Source organism: Pelobates fuscus, chromosome 5 (assembly GCF_036172605.1).
Source record: "Pelobates fuscus isolate aPelFus1 chromosome 5, aPelFus1.pri, whole genome shotgun sequence".
NCBI lineage: Eukaryota > Metazoa > Chordata > Amphibia > Anura > Pelobatidae > Pelobates > Pelobates fuscus.
Window position 1 is genome coordinate 350614194 of NC_086321.1, and position 19208 is coordinate 350633401.

The 19208-nt window shown below is 38.2% G+C and overlaps 1 protein-coding gene across 6 annotated transcripts in view; it reads left to right on the forward strand.

Annotated features, from left to right (window-relative positions):
- The window catches only part of TCF3 (transcription factor 3), an 81155-nt gene that overhangs the window by 374 nt on the left and 61573 nt on the right, over positions 1 to 19208 (forward strand). For 2 of the 6 annotated variants that reach the window (XM_063455897.1, XM_063455898.1), the window contains exons 2-4: positions 388 to 467; positions 4609 to 4709; positions 13433 to 13505. In XM_063455897.1, the coding sequence (XP_063311967.1) occupies positions 4638 to 4709; positions 13433 to 13505 (145 nt within the window). In that variant the 5' untranslated portion in view covers positions 388 to 467; positions 4609 to 4637. Of the gene's footprint in view, positions 1 to 142; positions 468 to 4608; positions 4710 to 13432; positions 13506 to 19208 lie in introns of those variants that run through there. The other 4 variants (XM_063455901.1, XM_063455902.1, XM_063455899.1 and 1 more) reach the window with 3 other exon arrangements.

Below are 19208 nucleotides of genomic sequence, written 5' to 3' on the forward strand. Positions count from 1 at the left end.
AGACCCTGAGGGGGGGGGGGTAATGGAGGATGTGGGGAGTCCTAGTGGGGGCATTCTGTGATGTTCAGTCTGAGGGGCTGGAAATACAAGGAGGAGGGGGGGCACACAGGGGGCGGGGGAGCTGTGTATGGAGAGGGGGGGGGGGGAGGTGTGGATTTCCTAGTCTCCCCTCCCCCCACCTCTAGCTCTCTCGTTACATTGTAGCATTGAAACAAGTTACAGTTGCTGATTCTCAGACACCAAGGCTTTAGGCATCGTACCCCCTTAAAATTATCTGCAAGTCAGGTGGGGGGCTCAGGAGGTACCACCCCCCCACCCCCATCTCCCCTAAAAAAGACACAACAACAACAACTCCTGCTCTCCCCCCTTTTTTATATTTCCTTACAGGCTCCCCTGGCTTCATCTGGGAGGTTAACTATTTATTTCCAGCTCCATGCAATCCTTCTGGATGTTGACTTGCTAAAGAGGTAAATATATTATTCTACATAACAAAACAACAACTCCTTTTTATCTGTTATTGTATATTACTTGACTGTTGCAAGCATGCTGCTTTGTTTAACATCAGAACCTGACTACATGTGTATTATCACATATATATAATTACACAAGACAATTATTATTAGTATTAGTACTACATCAATCACTATAATTCCTAATTGACCTATTCTTTCCAATTTAGTGAATACATATTTTTTGTTGTTTTTGTTTTTAGAGGGGAAATATATATAGCTGTAGGCTTTTTAGCATAGTGGATTTAATAACTAAAACCAGGACCTCTTATTTTAATAAACCTATGGAACTGTGTTCTAAAGATGCTGCCTCATTTGTATCAAAAATAAATGTTTTGCTTTTAGAATGTTGAGTGTCATTATTGGTTTTGTGAAGGCAGTAACTTCTCTTTTGTTGACAAAGAATGTTAGGAGGGCAGCATTGTTGCTGAAGTTTATTTTTTTTTGGTTTATAATTTTTGTTAACATTTGTATATATTCAAGTTTAATTTCACATGTTAATAAAGCCTTCATAGTTGCTTTTTTTTTATATATATATATATATAGTTTTTTTCTAAATTTTTGTCCTTTTGTACAAAATAGTCCACCTCCCCCTTCGAAGAAGTAAGTTCAGAATTTTTTTTTTCTAAGCCCACTGCTTTTGTCTTTTCCCCTGCAAGACTTTTTCAACACTTTAAATTCAATAAAAGTGGTTTCGTAAAAGTCACAGAATAGATTTAAAAATTATTTAAACCCCTGAAGTTAAACTGCTGCATTGCCAACTTTAGAATTTACTGTTATTTATTATATTTCTAACTGTTTATTTTCCTAGGCCTCAATATAACTGGAGGTTTAAAAAAAAAAAAAAAAAAAAATGACAAAAAAAGTCTATGTATATTTGTATATGTAATATTGGTATTTGTTTTTGTACAACCGTATAATTTTTATGTGCTAAGTCTATATAACTGTGAAAAAACACTGGAGTTTTTCAAGGAGTGTGTCCTGTAGATAACATTTTTAGATATGTGGATATATAATCACATATTCATTGCTATTCACATTTTATATACACAGTCTTACAATGCACAATATTTTCTCTTTGGCGTGGGTTGTGCTGGACGGGGACGCATGGCAGGGGTGTAATGGTGGATGAGAACCTTTTGTCCATAAGGAATTGGTTCTTCCTGAGTGAGTTTGGCAGGCTCAGTTTGTTGAAGGAGGGAGGGGAGGGAAAAGAGGGAGGTGGTGGTGGTGGGGAGAGAGGAGGGGGTAGAACCTTTCTATGAGCTACAGAAACATCTGCTATGTGTTAACTGGGTAGAAAGAGAGACTCAAGCATTCAGTAGAGAGGAAAAAGGCAAACTTCTGTGAATGATTTAAAATCTTAAAAAGAAAATAATCTTCAAAGAGTTTGCACTGGCTGTATAACTTAACTCTTTGAGGTCTTGGACATCTCAGACTATTAAGGAGTTAATATTACTGTAACAGCTTTGTTAATAGAACATTTTACCCATGGTGATTTAAGCAAGTAAAGGACTTGTTTAGCATTCCGTATTCCTTAGTCTGGTGATATGACTATTCGTTGTCTTTCATGTAAGGAGAATCTTATGTAGGATCTAAAACCTTTTGGATTTATTCAGTGCTGTCACTGGCTCCTTTTGAAATATGAACACATCTGTGTAAGTGTGTATTTCACAATGTAGTATCATGTGCTGTTTATTTCTTTGCACAACGCTTTAATTAACAAACCTTAGAGATGATTTCAAAGAGTGAAAAAAAAAATACATTCTTACTATACTAGCCTTGCTTACTATATGAGGGGTTTCATTTTCCCCAGTGCTATTTGAGATAAGAGTTCCAAGCAGTTGTTGAGTTTGAAATAATCTAATTAATACGCTTTGGAAGATACCACAAACATACAATAATTCAATACACTTGTTTTCTGTGTGTTTGGCTTTCATCCTCTTGTAGAATGTAAGTTGTATAAATCAGTGGTACATTGGTACATTACCCCAATATGCATTAAGCGTTTGTAGTTAGTTTATTTTGTTAAAGTGTTTTTAGCACATTTGCCAGTCTTGTATACTTCTCTTTCCTAATGGTAAAAAAGAGATTTCATGTTGATATAAAAGCACTTTCCCTCATAGGAAACATTATTTGGAGACTTGGTTATCTCCGATCCATACAGTGACATTAATTCACTAATTCGACTATCATTAAGTTTTTTTTTGTTTTGTTTTTTTACATGTTTGAAGTTACTTCAATTTTGCACACTTTAGCAGTAGTTGTGTTTGTGATTTCAGATATTATTAAATTGCTTGTTTAAAATAATTGTACACTGCAATGTATCTTGCAACAAATCAATGCATATGTACTGTAATAACCACATTTTCCAAGTGTTAGAAGAATGCAACTTGCCCCCTTACAATTGATTTATTTAGAACTGACTTTTACAGATGTAAAAACTTAAAAAATAATTTTAAAGTAAGAACGTTCAGAAATTATTTCACTAATTCACACTGTGCCCTGTAACCATGAGCTGGTTTTCCAGAAATGTTCTTTGCTCCATTTGATTTCCTGTATGATATCCTGCCTTTTTAAATACATATGATTTTTAGATACATTCTCAGCTGATTTGTGTGCATTTAATACTAGTAGCAATTTGAAAAGAAAGAATTGTTGTTTTTTCTGTTTTACGACATGTTATCTCTTAATTTAGATATATTTGCAGGTTTACCTGTTAGGGAGCTAGAATGTGAGGAATTTAGGAATTGGCCTGAATTAATTATATTTCATTTCACAAAACTTTACATTCAAAATGTAAGTTTTCCCAAACTGAAGATTCGTTGTGCACTTAATTCTGATATGTTTTTCATCGTTTGGTATACTCTAATTAGATTCTACTTTAGACACTGCTTTGAACAAAACCATTAAGTTGGCTACTGCAGTAGCGGTGTACTGCATTCTGCTTTTACCCCACACTATTTGTTATGCCACTTGTTAGTTGTTTTTTTTTTGTGGTTTTTGTTTTGTACAAGATAAACGAAGACTTGAATTGTTTGTATATAACTTCTGTGGCCCAGATAAATACTTCTATGTGGTACACACAGGTGTGTGTGTTTGTAGTATGCAATGTGCAAAAGCTCTGATCTGTATCCTTTTGTCAGTTATTTATTTTCCCAAAGCATCTACTAAAGCTATACTATAAAATGTGGCTGCTTTTATGTGTTTCTTTCTATGTACTGGAACATATCCTATATGGGGGGATACATTGCTCAATGTGTAGTGTGTGTATGACTTGACCAAGGGGTCTGGTGTTTATCTGAAAGCGAGATCAATGGAAGGTTTAGGTTTAGGCCTATAGTATTGTGCTAGGCATGCTCAGTGAATGTAAATTGTACATAAGCTCTTGTTCACTATTAACATCCGTGCAAGATTACATTTCCTTGGTGTACACTTAGTGAGAAGTGTTGGTCATGAAACGCTGTAATTTTCAGACTTTATTCCAACATCTGCAAATCTTTTTCGTCTATACTTTTTAAAGTCTCTCTTCTACTGCTTTTTTGTTTTATTTGTCCCTTTTTTATGGGGGGTTTGTTATTATTATTTTTTTCTTATGATCCTTGGGACTGCTGCTTTTTTTTTTTTTTGGTCCCTCTCTAATCAAGATTGTTAAGGAAGAAAAAATATATATATATAATGCCCGGAAAGAGAAGTGACCTACAATAGAGAATAGGTTGAGGGAGGAGGGTCAGACATCACTTTGAGAAGCTGTTTTTTCCCCCCCTATCGTAATGGTACCAAAATGACCGTTTGTTTTAAGCTTTGGTACCTTTCTAAAAATAAAAAAATGGACCCTCCTTATGTGTTAGTTTTTTTGGTTTGTGTGTGGGTTGTTTTTTTTTCTTCTTCTCCTCCTTCCTTGACGTACTGCCTGGCCTGCTTTCAGTTAAAGGGAAGAAATAAGCATGTTTTTAGCAGGACTGGATGTCTAATTCGGTGATCTGCATACAAACCTGCTGCACTTTTATTTGAGTGATTCCTTTTCAGAACTGTTTTACTTGGCTTTTTTTTTATATACATTTTCTTTCTTCAAACTAATGATATCTCTTTTAATCAGTAGGCAACCATCTTTAAATCTGGAGGAGAATGAATCCGCAACAGAGAATGACGGCTGTTGGCACAGACAAGGAATTAAGTGACCTCCTGGACTTCAGCATGGTAAGCATCATTAATTCTAAACTAAATGTTCTCATTAACTTGAAACGTATGACTAATTATGATGTATAATAACATTGTAGAAAATTCTCTGGTAAATAATAAGCTTTGCTACAACTTCAGTGTAAAGAAGGTTTCAGAAAGTAATAAAAGCGCATGTGTATGTAAAATTATGTCCTATATTTTATTTGACTATGCTTCCCAAACTTTTTTTGTGTGTATGTGCGTAATAATTTTCTTCTGAAGACTGTCTGTTTACTACAGAGGTGTCTATGACGCCGTGCTTGCAGTTTTTTTATTTCTGTAGGTTCCCCCTGCCCCCCCCCCCCCCCCTTTTTTTTTTTTTTAAATAATTAATGTGAGATCCCTTTTCCTCTATCATGAAAGAGGGAAGAAAAACTGTCCAAAGTAAGTAAATGATGCAGAGGTTTGGCAACCTTCATTAACTAGGTGTTTGCTACAAGCAGAAATGAGAACATTGCCATAACCCTTTTCCAGAACCTGTGTAATAATAAAGATTTTCCGAACCAGTGACAAATTTGCCTGGTAGAAGACACAGGCGCATGTCTAGCTGTGCAATCTGTGGTACTGGGTTGTTTTCATCTTACAATGGGATTGTCCGGTCTTTGATTAGAAGACTATATACCGTATGTTTTTGTGCAAAAATAAAAAAGCAAGTTATTTATCGAGAACAATCCACAAATGTAAACGCATTGATCTTGCTAAACACAATTTGCACATATTTCAAGTTGGTTACTGTGGTTAGATGAAACTAGAATAGAACTTGCTGCCCACACACACGTGTGCACCAGTGATGGGTTTGGTGTCAAAAGAAAACTGTGTATCTACTATGAAGTGAATATTTTGCTGTATTGGTGGTATTGCTTGAATATGTAATTATGCATGTGTAAAGAAATATTTCATAAGCCCCACATCATGAAGCTTGGTTGCCTCACCAAGTGGAATAAAACTTATAACCCAAAAAAACAGGGCTTGACAAATCCCAGGTCGCCATAGTGACCAGGAAATTTGTCCTGGGATTTGTGAGCCTGTTTAGCCCCGGAGGTGACGGGCAGTCGGATCACATGGGCTGAGGCAGGCTGCTGACAGAGGGAGTGGGGCGGCCGACTTATTTATTGCTGAGGGGGGGGTGCAGCCAACTCATGGAGAGCTGAGGGAGGCGGATGGCTGACGGAGGGGGTGGCCGGGTAATGGAGAGCAGAGGGAGGTGGGAGGACGGATTACTTAATGCCGCGGCGAGGAGGCTGTAATCTCCCTGCTCCCTCGCGCGACTTGTAGTGATGCCGGGAGCTGGGTTATGACGTCACTCTGGCCCCCGGCTCACTAAACGGTGCGCGAGAGGGAGCTGAGTAGGGAGATGACAGCAGCCCCACTGAACCCCAGGGAAAGCCTATCCACTCCAGCTTAAATAAAGTAATTACTTGTGTGTGAGTGTTTTTACTTACCTTTTTTCCCCACACCATGCTGATGATGCTGCGGCTGGCCCCACCTCAATGGCTGAGATTATCAATCTTGGCCAATCCAATGCTTTCCCATAGGAAAGCATTGTAAGACAATTGCGCATGCACGACAAAATCTAACTGCGCAAATGTAACTTCTCATAGAGGTGCATTGAATCAATGCATCTCTATAGGGAACATTAACGTAGGTGCTGCACATTGTGAAGCATTGACCCAGGAAGCACCTCTAGAGGCCGTCTGAGTGACTTTCGCTAGAGGTGTTACCAGGCAGCAATGTAAATGCTGCCTTTTGTCTGAAAAGTCAGTGTTTTACATTCAGGGACAGGGTATGGACTTCAGAACAACTGCATTAAGCTGTAGTGGCTCTGGTGACTATAGTGTCCCTTTTAAGAATTTTATTTTTGGCATTGATTTCTCTGGCTTCCAGATTCCAAGCAAATTTGTCAAGCCCTGCAATAAATAAGATGGGTAACCTTGGGCACGAATTGAAATTCTGAAAGAATATTTACACTTCTGCCAATATCAACTTCCCATAGTTAAATCCTAATGGAAACCTTCTACATTTGAATTGTAGAGGGCACTTTAAAAGCGAAGGTTATCGGATCCTAAACATTTCTTTATGGAGTAATAATGAAAGGTTCATAATTTTGATATAAGTGAAGGCTTGCTGTAGTTCTTTATACTGAAAGCTAGGGTGCCATTTATTTTGACACCTTTTTAATTTTTGGGAAAGTAATTTTGAGAATTGTGTGCTTTGATGTGTAAAAGACAATGTATGCTGAATTGGAAATGGTTTTATTATTGGGTAGCTTTTAGTTGTAATGTTAAGAGCTGAAGGTCTTATTTCCCTTGCTGAGTGGTCTTAATTTTTAACAGAAAATTAATTGAGAGCTACTCCACAAAGCACATTAAAAGGCAGAGTATATTTGCTAGCTAGATCTGTAGATAACTGGACAAAAGCGGAGCAGACCCTATTGCATAAGGTGAATCTAGCTGCTAGGAGAGCTGTGGCACAAGTATGGTTGCGCGGTGAGGCTCCGGAACTTACTGTGGTATATGGGAAGATTAAGGATAATTATCTCATGGATGATCTAACTGCCCGGGTAAGAGGCACGACGAAGAAGTTCGAAAAAGTTTGGGGCCCCTAGATAGCCAGTGCAGCAAGTGCTTGATGTACACGCCAGCGAGATTTCCCTGGATGGGATTAGTTCAATTGGACATGGGTTGGCCTGACGCCCCCTGAACTTATCCTTCAACCCCTTCTTTACTTCTCTCACTTTCTTATTCTATACTTGCCCTTCTTACTCCTCTTTTCCTATCTTCCTTTTCCACGTGAGATCTACTCACATTAACCCCTTAAGGACACATGACGTGTCTGACACGTCATGATTCCCTTTTATTCCAGAAGTTTGGTCCTTAAGGGGTTAAGTGCACAATACCATGCACTATGTAAACAACTTTCATTTTGAGTGGATATTGACATGTCTTCATAGGGACAAACGGATAGCGATTTGAAAAATTCAGATAAAGATATCTCATAACCGCACATAAACGCATGGAAAGGATGGGACATGTCTTCTCTTTAAAAGAATTATATGTATGGTTATTTGAAGCTTCTTTATGGCTTTTATATTTTACCTTTTTTTTTTATTTTATTTTTATGTTATACATTAAAAATACCAGGAAGAACAGGGTATCAGCATTGTATTAAATGTTATTCGCACTTCAGGATACATTGGTGCAGTGAGAGTGTACATGGCGTATCATTCTTTAGCTCTTAAAGATTTCAAGGGGCTATGGCATGTGTAATGTTGCTATATTTTGCAAAGATCTGATTTGTTGTGCTTTAACTGTACTGTTCTACCCTGGAATAAATAAAGAATTAAAAAAAAAAAAAAGGCATAGTATAATTCAATTACTAGCACTTTTCTTGTACATATATTATTTTGTTGCTTACCTATAATTCATTATAAAATAAAAGTATAGTAGCTGCATTTAGATTTAAATATCAGTCTCTTCTTGTGCCTTCCAGCTCTTTATGTAGCACCCTCAAAGGTATCTTCTTTGACTTCCTGATGAATTCACATAGGTCAAGGATTTAATCAGGAACTTAAATGACCTATTTGGTTTTGCCTTGGGTGCCAATCTTTTGTGTGACATGTGTTAGATCACTTGCAACACTTTAACATGCTCTATCTAAAAATTCTTATTTGTATAAAAAATTTCATCAAGCACAATATTTTTTTACACTTGTATAAAACCTGGTGTGTTCACTTTGTGGTTGTACTTTTGGTTTGATGATGTTACAATTATATTGTGTGTTTTTGTTTTTTGTGCTTTCCTATTATAATTTTTTTTTTTTTAGTGGCTGACATTTAGCAATGTCAAGGCTGCCGTGTGATTCAGTCTATGCAACCAGCTTGGTACAGAGCTGTAAAATGTAAGCTTTGTAGGACTTGTTGTCCAACAGCTGTATTTTTGCTACCTGCCTATTTTGTCTCCCAGGCATTTTCAATAGTATTGGATAATTTAATTTTATCAGAACCACCTGTTGAGCAGGAAAGGAAAGTGAACCCAATCCTATTTTACTGAAGATGGCTGGAGAGATAATCACAAACAGTGCCAGATAATTATTTCAATGATTCCACTATAAGTATAGCTACTATTATGCAACGTTGACTCTAGATGAAAGCAAAAATTAAACATATATTTTTCTTTGAAACCTGGTTGCACAAAATAGCTTTAAGGGGAATGCAGATAACTGTTACTGGTTAAAAGGTTTCCTCTCACAGACTTTGTTTGATTCAGAGAGTGAGATACAAATTCAGCAGATTGGTTACTTCACTGAACCCCCAAAACGTATTCATATCCCAATTTAAAAACGTATGTTAAAATAATTGATACGGGGGGAAAAAGATTTCCATTTCCGCTGTAGTTACAAACTTAGGATTTATTGCCTTGTTCCATCTAAACCATATATATATTATTGGTTTTTTTTCCTCGATGATGACTTGTTGGAGTTTTAACCTGCTTATTTAACTACAATATTAAAGTAATACTTTGTGGAACTGATTGTGTATACTTTCCTTTGTAAGAGGATCTCTTAGTGTTACTGCGTAATTTCCTTCACCCGTCTAGAAGCGTTGACTTGTATAACAGGTGGAAAAGCAAAGGCTGGCAAGCAGCACTCAAGTGTTATATCACAGCACGCAGAGGGGGGAGGTAGGATTTGTGCATCTCCTTTCACATCCTGGCTGACACCTTTTTTCAAGGGGCGTGGGATTGTCTCAGTCATTTAGAGAGTCAAACTTCTCACCTCTGTGCCACTTAATTACAAATGAGACAGGGGTTTCCCAGGGTTAGTGAGCACAGAGAATTCTCCTCCTACTCAACAAAAAAGGAAATGGAGGATCCCCCACCCACCTATCCCCCTTAAGAAACCCTCTGTTTCCCCCTGCTGTAGGAAGTTAACCGTTTGCACAGTAGTGTGGGGTCCCCGGCATGAACCCAAGCATATTGTTTAATCTGAATGCTTAATTAAGACGTGTATGTGTATACCAAGTCAACCTCTTTCTTTTCTGTCTTTCTTAAAAGACCCCCTACCTCTTCCAAGGTATTTGAGTTAAATCTCTGTGGTGCTTGTTGAGGGAAATGAGTACAATAGATTGAGTAAAGGTTTCAATGGGGTCAACATTCCCACATATCAAAAGACATTAATATCTCTTGAGCAGGTGTGTTGAAGGTTAATAGCTGAATAGGTTGTTTTTCCTTTTCACGTGGCTAAATATCTGTCTATCAAGATGTTCTGTTAACAGGCTTCTATATCAGATCAGAATGTTATAACACTACATAGCGCCACTATACAAATTTACACTGGTTGGTGTTCAACTTCTCCTCCTTATGATGATATTACTTGTAGAAAAGGGAACATGGGGACATTTAAACAACTTATGTAAATGTAATGGTTTTCTTCCCAGTACTTGGAGATATACAGCCAAGCGTAATATCCTTAAAAGTGACTTTGTGAGGTTATTAACTCAGGTGGGACTTGACCAGGGATTTGCAAACTTTTGGAAAAGGCCACTGAATTAGAAACATAGTTGTTGGTTAAAATCTCTTTTAAATATACATCCAACGTATTTTGTCCTAACGTTAGAAATTCCCTTGACTGCTGTCCACAATCCCTGATTTAGCAAATAACTCTTATTTTATGTAGACATTCCAAAGTGCTATTTCAAGTTACTACGGTTTTGGTTTTGTATGTCTAATTCATTTATAATATTCTTTTCTTTAGAGTTTCTCTAAAAATAGGAGACTGTGTCTTGTCATTGTTAGAACGTCTGTGTGCATGGCTTTATATGCACCATTCAGGAAGATAGCACATCTCAAGAGCCGGGGAGTTATGGTTACAGATTTTTTTTTCTTTCTTTTCTATCTTTATTATTTTTATAAGGAACAACTGTTGTCTGTTGCACATTTTTATTAAAAAAAAAATTTTTTTGACAATTTTTAGTTGGGTCTGTTGCACTTTCAAAGTTTACATGTACTTGACAAATTCTTGTGTGTGTGTGTGCTATTGCTGTGCTGTAGGGACATGTGGTATTTTTCTTTTGTTTATATCTGATACACAGATATGACTATAATGTGGATTATTATTATTTTTATTTTTTTTATCGCTCCATAAACCGTAAATTGAGCTCCCTCCAATAGTGTAGTATTTACAATATTAGTAATGTCTTGGTCTCTAGTTGTTTTAGCTACTGGGTATGTGAGTGTTTGTTAAAGAAATTATTATTAAATATTCGGAGTAAAATGTTCCATAAATCCTTTTTACTTTTATTCACTTTTTCACACTTGTATGTTAATGCCTTTATAATGTATACATTATGTGTGTATCTCTGAAATAGGTTTGTGTGGTTGATTAAGAATGTGTGTGTGTGTGTGTGTGTGTGTGTGTGTACATATTTACGCATAGACATACTATGTAATTGTGTATTTCATCCAGCTTTTGGAGCTGTCAAGTATGCATGTATTCTTACTATGTATTTTGTCGAGATAAATCTATATCTAATGTATCAAAGTGACTGGTCTCTATTCTAAATAGAATAGGAACATTTATTGAATGTCCTATAAAGTGCGTGTGTGTGTGTCATGGTTTTAAAGTCCCATGGAAATCTTCTAGAAATGTGACTTAATGACTTATTGTCCCTGTATACTCGGATTTCTCAGAATGTTCTATTGGATTAATTGCAAATAAACACGGCTAATAGGTATTTGGGGGTACTTTTTTAACTTCACTGCCTCTGTATGTATGCATATTTTCCATGATGGTTCGATGTATAAAATGTGTGAGGTACTGGTTCTTTTACTTATTTTTACACCATACAAGATTTTAAATTTGAGGGTATTGGTTTTTTTTAATTTTTTTAAATTTTTTTTATTATCTACCGGTAAATGATACATTTTCACTATTGGTGAACTATTCTTTTTGAACCTTTTTATAACATTTCAAAAACTGCACCTACATTATATATAGTACAAGTTTTACAAGGCTTATTTATTTATTTTCTATATATAATTACAGTTCTCTCTGAAAAATCTGTTCTTCCTCAAAACCTACACAATGTCATGGAAAATATGTAAAAAGCATAAATGTCAGTCTTTAGTTTAGTTTTCCTTCCTATATAACTTCTTAAATTGAGTTAATCTTGCCTTCAAATGTCCAGCCACAGACAGCTGGGAGAAAGCAATGTTTTATGTGGGGTTTTTTTCCCCCAAACTTCTTTGTGCATCTGAAGGCTGCTATCTTTATTTGGATGCATGGTTAGTGATTTATGTTGCTACATATGTAGATATTTGACATATTTCTTTATAGTGTTTCAATTTGGCACCCACAAAGTTACTTACAGTGTCTGATATCTGAGGGAATGTGGACAAACTCTGCTCCCTCAAACCGGTGCACTATTTAGATCATTCATCTTTAAAATCCCTCCCACCAGTGCCGGCCATCTCCCAAGCTTCCTCACGCTCATACATACACACACTCACACACAGACACGCACACACATTCTCCATTCATAGAGAGCAGACAGGAATGAGGAATCTCAACATCTGTTCCCTTCTCTCTGTTGTAAACCTCCCTTTTTTTTTTTTCTTTTTTTTTCTTTCTTCAACTAATAAAGCCAAACAAAACAAATTGTATAACATAGACAGGGCAAGAAGAAGCTTTTGTAAATAAAACCCACGCCTTGATCAGGCAAGCTGCTATTTGGACTACGTTGGTATTATATACTTGTACTTTTTTACAATTTTTTTTAGTTATTTAAGCAATCGTCAAATGCCCTTCCAAAAGTCCTCAAGTTTCCATCTAACACATATCTATGCTTCAGTGACTGTCACCATACAGTTAAATAAGGATGATATTAAGAGATTACAGGAAGGAGACAGCTTAGTGGAGATATTTTTAGGATGCCTTCATGTGGGTGATTATAGGATTGGGGAAACTGCAGGGGATTTAGTATTTTATTTTATTTTTTTATGGCAGGAATTTTCTGTATTTATTTTTTATTTTTTTTTATTCGACTGAGTTGTTTTCATGTACAATTTCATTTTTGTCTTGCATATTGTACAATGTGATGTTGAACAATTGAATAGTTTGCCCTTCTGTGGGATTCTTTTAAATAATGGTTAAATTGTCAATAAATTGCACCCCATTGTTTGACTTCTTACCTCCATACACCACTACCTGGCTCCACTAAATTACTCAGAAGCTGCCGTTGGCTCACCTGAGCTAAGCAGTGCATCGCCAGGCTTGCCTCCAAGAGCTTCTGTCGGAAGTCGTGAAAACTCTGCATGGCAGAACCGAGATAAGAAGTCAAACCTTTCTAAAACCGTTTCAGTACTTACATTAAGTAGGTGTCTGGACAGTACTGGCACTGTTGTGATTATGGTGCTTGGGGTGTTCCTTTTAAGTTTTGCCAAATCTTGAGATCATACAGAAAACTTAGTCCTACTCCTACATTCAAATACTTAAAAGTATATTTAAAAAAATTAAAACTATGGGAAACTTGAGCAAAAAAACACACACAAATAGGATGTGATCATGCTGCATTATTTTATTTTAGTTTTGTATGTTAATGTAGATGGGGAAAATGTGCATTCACATTTTTGTTCTACAAGTTGTGATCCTATTTATTTATTTTTCCACTATGCCTTTTAACTCTTGTCTGTCTTCTCGTTTTCCAGATGTTCCCTTTGCCTGTGGCTAATGGGAAAACCAGGCCTACGACCTTGGCCAGTACTCAGTTTGGAGGAACAGGTAAATACATTAGTTTATTTTCTTAACACTGATTAAAACTATCCTATAAGATGCAAATAAGGATATTACAGCAAGCTATAGATAAGCATGTTATCTGCAAATCTGTTTATAAGTATCAGTTTTATTTGTATTCTGCAAGTGCTTCTAAACCCTAGTGGAGATTTAAAGAAAAAAAAAGTGTTGCTAACTGGGGAGGGAAAGGGAAACATCAAAAAGTGATCATCTGATTCCAAATGAAAAGCTGCTGGACATTCACTGCTTGTTGGTTAAAAAAAAAAAAAAAAAAAAAAAATGTGGCTGCATTGCAAACTCCTTCTCTTGTTTAAAATTTCTACAAAGTCTTTGGATCGTGTCCGAGGGAGGTTATGGCAGTAAGGTCTCTTGTGTGTTGGTTTATGCCAATGTGATGTATAACGGACGGTCACATTCCATCCTGAGCAATGTGGTATTGTCAGTCACTGGAATTGTCACTTGCATTAAGGCCCAGCTGACATCTACTTTCACTAGGTATGTAGTCATGCATATAGCTGTTGGCTGTCACGGTAATGTTTTGTTAATTAAAGTTTTTTGTTTTTGAGGATTATATCTTTTACAGGTGTGCTTATAGGGGCACCGTAGCGGTAACCAATGCCACATTTCAAACTGAAGTTGTGCACTGAATGTTCTTATTTCTTAATTTTGTGTGTTTTTTTTTTTTTTTGGACTGTACTTATGGGAAACTACAACCACTCCCCTGGTTTGAGTAATTTTTTATTGATGATGCAGTCCGATTCACTGATTCTTCCCCCTCTTTAATTTTTAAAAAAAAATTTTTCTTTTAACACCAAGCATGAGACATCCAGCAATAGCTTTCCAAAAGCTACCCCCATATCAGAACATTGTGACAGGCTCTGTGTTTTTTTTAATGGCTTTTAGTCCATGCTTCAGACAGCCTCTGCGCCCGGTATGCTTCTGTCATGGCGTGTACCCCAGTCCAATGCTTGTCAGATTCACAATGAAGCAGTCCAGCACTACTGCCTGATTGGCCTCTCAGGTTGAGGGAGCACCCTAGGTAGATAGATATGGATGAATATAATAAAAATATATATATATATATATATATATATTATATATATATTTTTTATTTATTTATTTTCTTCATGACACTAGTGTAGGGCACCAATTTAAACCTACAATATCGTGCGCTTTTGCTGCAGGTAAGGTCCATGTTCCATTGGCCACAGTAAATTCACTAAAGGGAAACTTCAGCACACCGCTGAGTGATAAAATTGTGGTTTATTTCGTCATCAAATATTGTGGCAACATATCAACACTTGTGTGAACTGGATTATCACAAAATACACTCAAGGCAAAGCCACGATGCCCAGAATGTTAAATAGTGGGGATTGACTTCTTTTAGCCCTCTTGTACTGATTCATCAACCGAAGGTGTCTTGTGTAATGAAATATACGCATCTCCTATTCTAATGGTGTGTCCTATAGAACATAGCGAGGAGCTTTGGGGATATTGTATATTTATTTTTTTATTCATTTTTTTTTTTAAATTGTCATTTGTTCCATGTTTGCAATTCTTAAGTCAGTGGTAGCTTAAAGGGAAACTGTAGGCACTAAACCATTTTATCGCATTGCCTTTGTTATAGTCCCAGGAGTCCTCTGCAACTGTCCCTCCAAGTGTTTAACCTTTTTATTTAGCCGTCTAACCCAAAATACGTGTCTCTGGCCATCTTCAGTACAGCCCCCTACTGGAGGTATGGCTAAGACAGAGATTACATACTTTTTCTAGCTGTACCAATTCATAGCAGCAATAGGGGCAGTGATAGGCTGAAAGCAGTCAGCTGACAATATCAGCCAATTAAAGCCACCCATTGCTGCTTTGTCTTATGGTTCCATGTTAGCCACTTAGGACTCTAGTTTAGCATTAAAAACTTTTTGATACTGAATGACAGTGCCAGGGGAATCCAAACACTATAACTAGTTCAAACAGATGAAGTAGTGCCTACAGTGTCCATTTAATCCCTATGAAATACAGGATATAATTCGAGGGGTGATAACTTTGAAACCTTGAACAAAATGACACACATCATGAGATATAAATACTGTTTAATGCTTGTATTCACACAAACCCCTTTTGAGTTATGATCGTATATTGCTGCTGGGAAAAACATTTGTCTCCTATCTATCTTTGCTCTTTATTAAATATATATTTAATATAGTTGGACTTCTAATTTGTAAAAATAGGATAACTGTTCTGTTTACACCATCCCTCACTTATAGCTATATTCTTAAATATACAGTCAAAGAGGACAAATCGAAGTATTTTTTTGTTTTTTAGAATGCATTAACCTGTTAAGAACCACGAATTGTGCATGTGATAACCATCTTGTTCCCATAGACCTTACTCTGAGTCAGAATGCCATGCTCGTGTGTGTGTGTGTGTGTGTATATATATAATGTTTTATAGGCAGTAGTTTGTAATGATTTCTGTGGTTATTTTCACCTAAAGAGATTGCGGATGTATTTATTTATGAATTTATTTTTACTTTGAACGTTTTTGGGACTGTTTGTCATTCTCGTCATAAAATATAGTATGGTGAGAAAACCTAAAACGCTTTACCAGCTCTGTCCTGATTTATTTTGTACTCTGAAATGTTCCATGAAACGTTCGTAACTGGTAACTGTTTCAATAAGGACTATTGTTTTCATGCAGTATATTGCATTATATTCACTTTTAACCTAAAACGCATTCAATGGAAAATCATTCAGCACAAATTACATGTGATTTCATTATATTGTTATGCAGAGCTATCTCTTACTTGGGTCCCCATATTTAATTCCCACACCTCTGATCTGTATTTGTTAAAATAATTATAAAATATTTTGGCTGCACCCCTTCCTCCCTCCCCCTCTAGAAGCTTTTGAAATTCTCTGTTTCACTTGTTGGGGTGGCAGATCCAAGAACAAGATTTTTGCATCTTTCGGGTAATGAAACTAAATTTTTCAGCCCCTAGGGGTTGCTGAGAACTTAGGTACTTTGCAAAAGCAGAGGTATGTGTTTTAACCCCTAAACTGATACACTTCTTGATGTTTAATATTTTCACCTACCAAATTGGCCAGATGTGGCTCTTTATCTTGATCCTGGAGGTATATTATTTTCACGTATTTAAAGAAGCAAAATAGTGTGTGTGTGTGTGTGTGTGTGTGTGTATATACACGCACTTCATTATAGTTTTTTTTCTTTTTTCTTACTGTATTATTAGAAAGAAGAAAAAAAACTATTCTAATATTCAGTTTTTGTGTGAATTAGGCTCTTCTGCTAACAGACTAACACCCACCATAAGTGGTCTGTCTTGGAGACCTTTAATATTTTACACCACTCTTTTTGAAAATGTATAATCTTTAAACCCTATTCTTAGACATATTTTACCAGAAGCAAACTGATAACTCACTTAAACACTGGTGTTTTGGGCTTTCTGGTTCACAAAAGCTGGCACCCATTCACCAATCGTTTTGCACCTATAGGAATAGTCTCTCCAGCATAAAATACACGTTTGAAAGCTGTGTGCAGATAAATAGACGGCCTACAGTTTGTGTTATGGCAACAAGAGGTCTGAAAGAAACAAAAGAGGGGAGTCTGACATCTGAAAACTACTGATCCTACTCCTCCCACAGTTCCCTCAGAATTAAAGCTCTACCCCTCCCCCTTCAGTACTTGACTCATGCATCTGACTGCTCAGAGACAGCTCACTTGTAGAGTATGTAGAGCAAGTTGTGTGCTTTCACATTGAAATTATTTAAAGGAATAGGATAGTGTGGGATGACCTAATTAATGGTCTTTATTGGGCCTGCAGATTTTGAGGAAACCATGGTCATTTAGGCACAGTGTATTTAATCGTGTCTTCTTTGATACATTAACAAGCTTTGACTGTCTCTGTTTTAAGAACTGTCCCTTTGCTGTAAGTTACACTCAGATTGTAAGCTCATTTAAAGCAGGGCCTGCTTGTCCTCTAAATATCCCCTTTCAATAATTGTAAAATGTGTGGGCGTTGCATAAATTCAAATCATGATCATACACAGTTAAAATAATAGATTGAAAATCACCCATAACTTGTTACATTTGATCATGGGCGTAGGAACCGGGGGGGATGGGGGGGACGCATCCCCCCCAGCAAATCATGCGGGGGGGACAGGTAATGGGGAAATCCCCCCCAGCTCCGCCGGCCCCCCTTTTGCTGCAGCCGCCCGAGCGCTCTGCAGAGAGCCTCAGGCGGCTGCAGCTCTGCCCGGGCGCAGCCAGAGGAGAGGGGCTGACAGGAGGGAAGCGCTCAGCGCTCCCTCCTGTCACTCCCTCAATGTAGCGTGGGCGAGCCCTGCATAGTCCGCCGGTACAGGGAGCATCTGTCTCCTGTACCCGGCCGGACTAAAAGGAAGTGAACACTGAGTGTGCACTTCCTGTTAGTCCGCCGGATACAGGAAACAAAAGCTCCCTGTACCCGCGGACAGTACAAGGTTGGGCCACGCTATAACACAGGTAGGGGAGGGGGGAAGAAAGAAACAGGGAGGGAGGGGGAAGAAAGAAACAGGGAGGGAGGGGGAAGAAAGAAACAGGGAGGGAGGGGGAAGAAAGAAACAGGGAGGGAGGGGGGAAGAAAGAAACAGGGAGGGAGGGGGGATAAAGAAACAGGGAGGGAGGGGGGATAAAGAAACAGGGAGGGAGGGGGGGAGATAAAGAAACAGGGAGGGGGATAAAGAAACAGGGAGGGGGATAAAGAAACAGGGAGGGGGATAAAGAAACAGGGAGGGGGATAAAGAAACAGGGAGGGGGATAAAGAAACAGGGAGGGAGGGGGGGGGATAAAGAAACAGGGAGGGAGGGGGGATAAAGAAACAGGGAGGGAGGGGGGATAAAGAAACAGGGAGGGGGGATAAAGAAACAGGGAGGGGGATAAAGAAACAGGGGGGATAAAGAAACAGGGAGGGGGGATAAAGAAACAGGGAGGGAGTAGGGGGGAGAAAGAAACAGGGAGGGAGTAGGGGGGAGAAAGAAACAGGGAGGGAGTAGGGGGGAGAAAGAAACAGGGAGGGAGTAGGGGGGAGAAAGAAACAGGGAGGGAGTAGGGGGGAGAAAGAAACAGGGAGGGAGTAGGGGGGAGAAAGAAACAGGGAGGGAGTAGGGGGGAGAAAGAAACAGGGAGGGAGTAGGGGGGAGAAAGAAACAGGGGGGAGAAAGAAACAGGGAGGGAGTAGGGGGGAGAAAGAAACAGGGAGGGAGTAGGGGGGAGAAAGAAACAGGGAGGGAGTAGGGGGGAGAAAGAAACAGGGAGGGAGTAGGGGGGAGAAAGAAACAGGGAGGGAGTAGGGGGAGAAAGAAACAGGGAGGGAGGGGGGGGAGAAAGAAACAGGGAGGGGCGGAGAAAGAAACAGGGAGGGAGTAGGGGGGAGAAAGAAACAGGGAGGGAGTAGGGGGGAGAAAGAAACAGGGGGGGAGACAGAAACAGGGAAGGGGGAGAAAGAAACAGGAAGGGAGGGGGGATAAAGAAACAGGGAGGGAGGGGGATAAAGAAACAGGAAGGGAGGGGGGATAAAGAAACAGGGAGGGGGGATAAAAAAACAGGGAGGGGGGATAAAAAAACAGGGAGGGGCGGAGAAAGAAACAGGGAGGGGGGATAAAGAAACAGGGAGGGGCGGAGAAAGAAACAGGGAGGGAG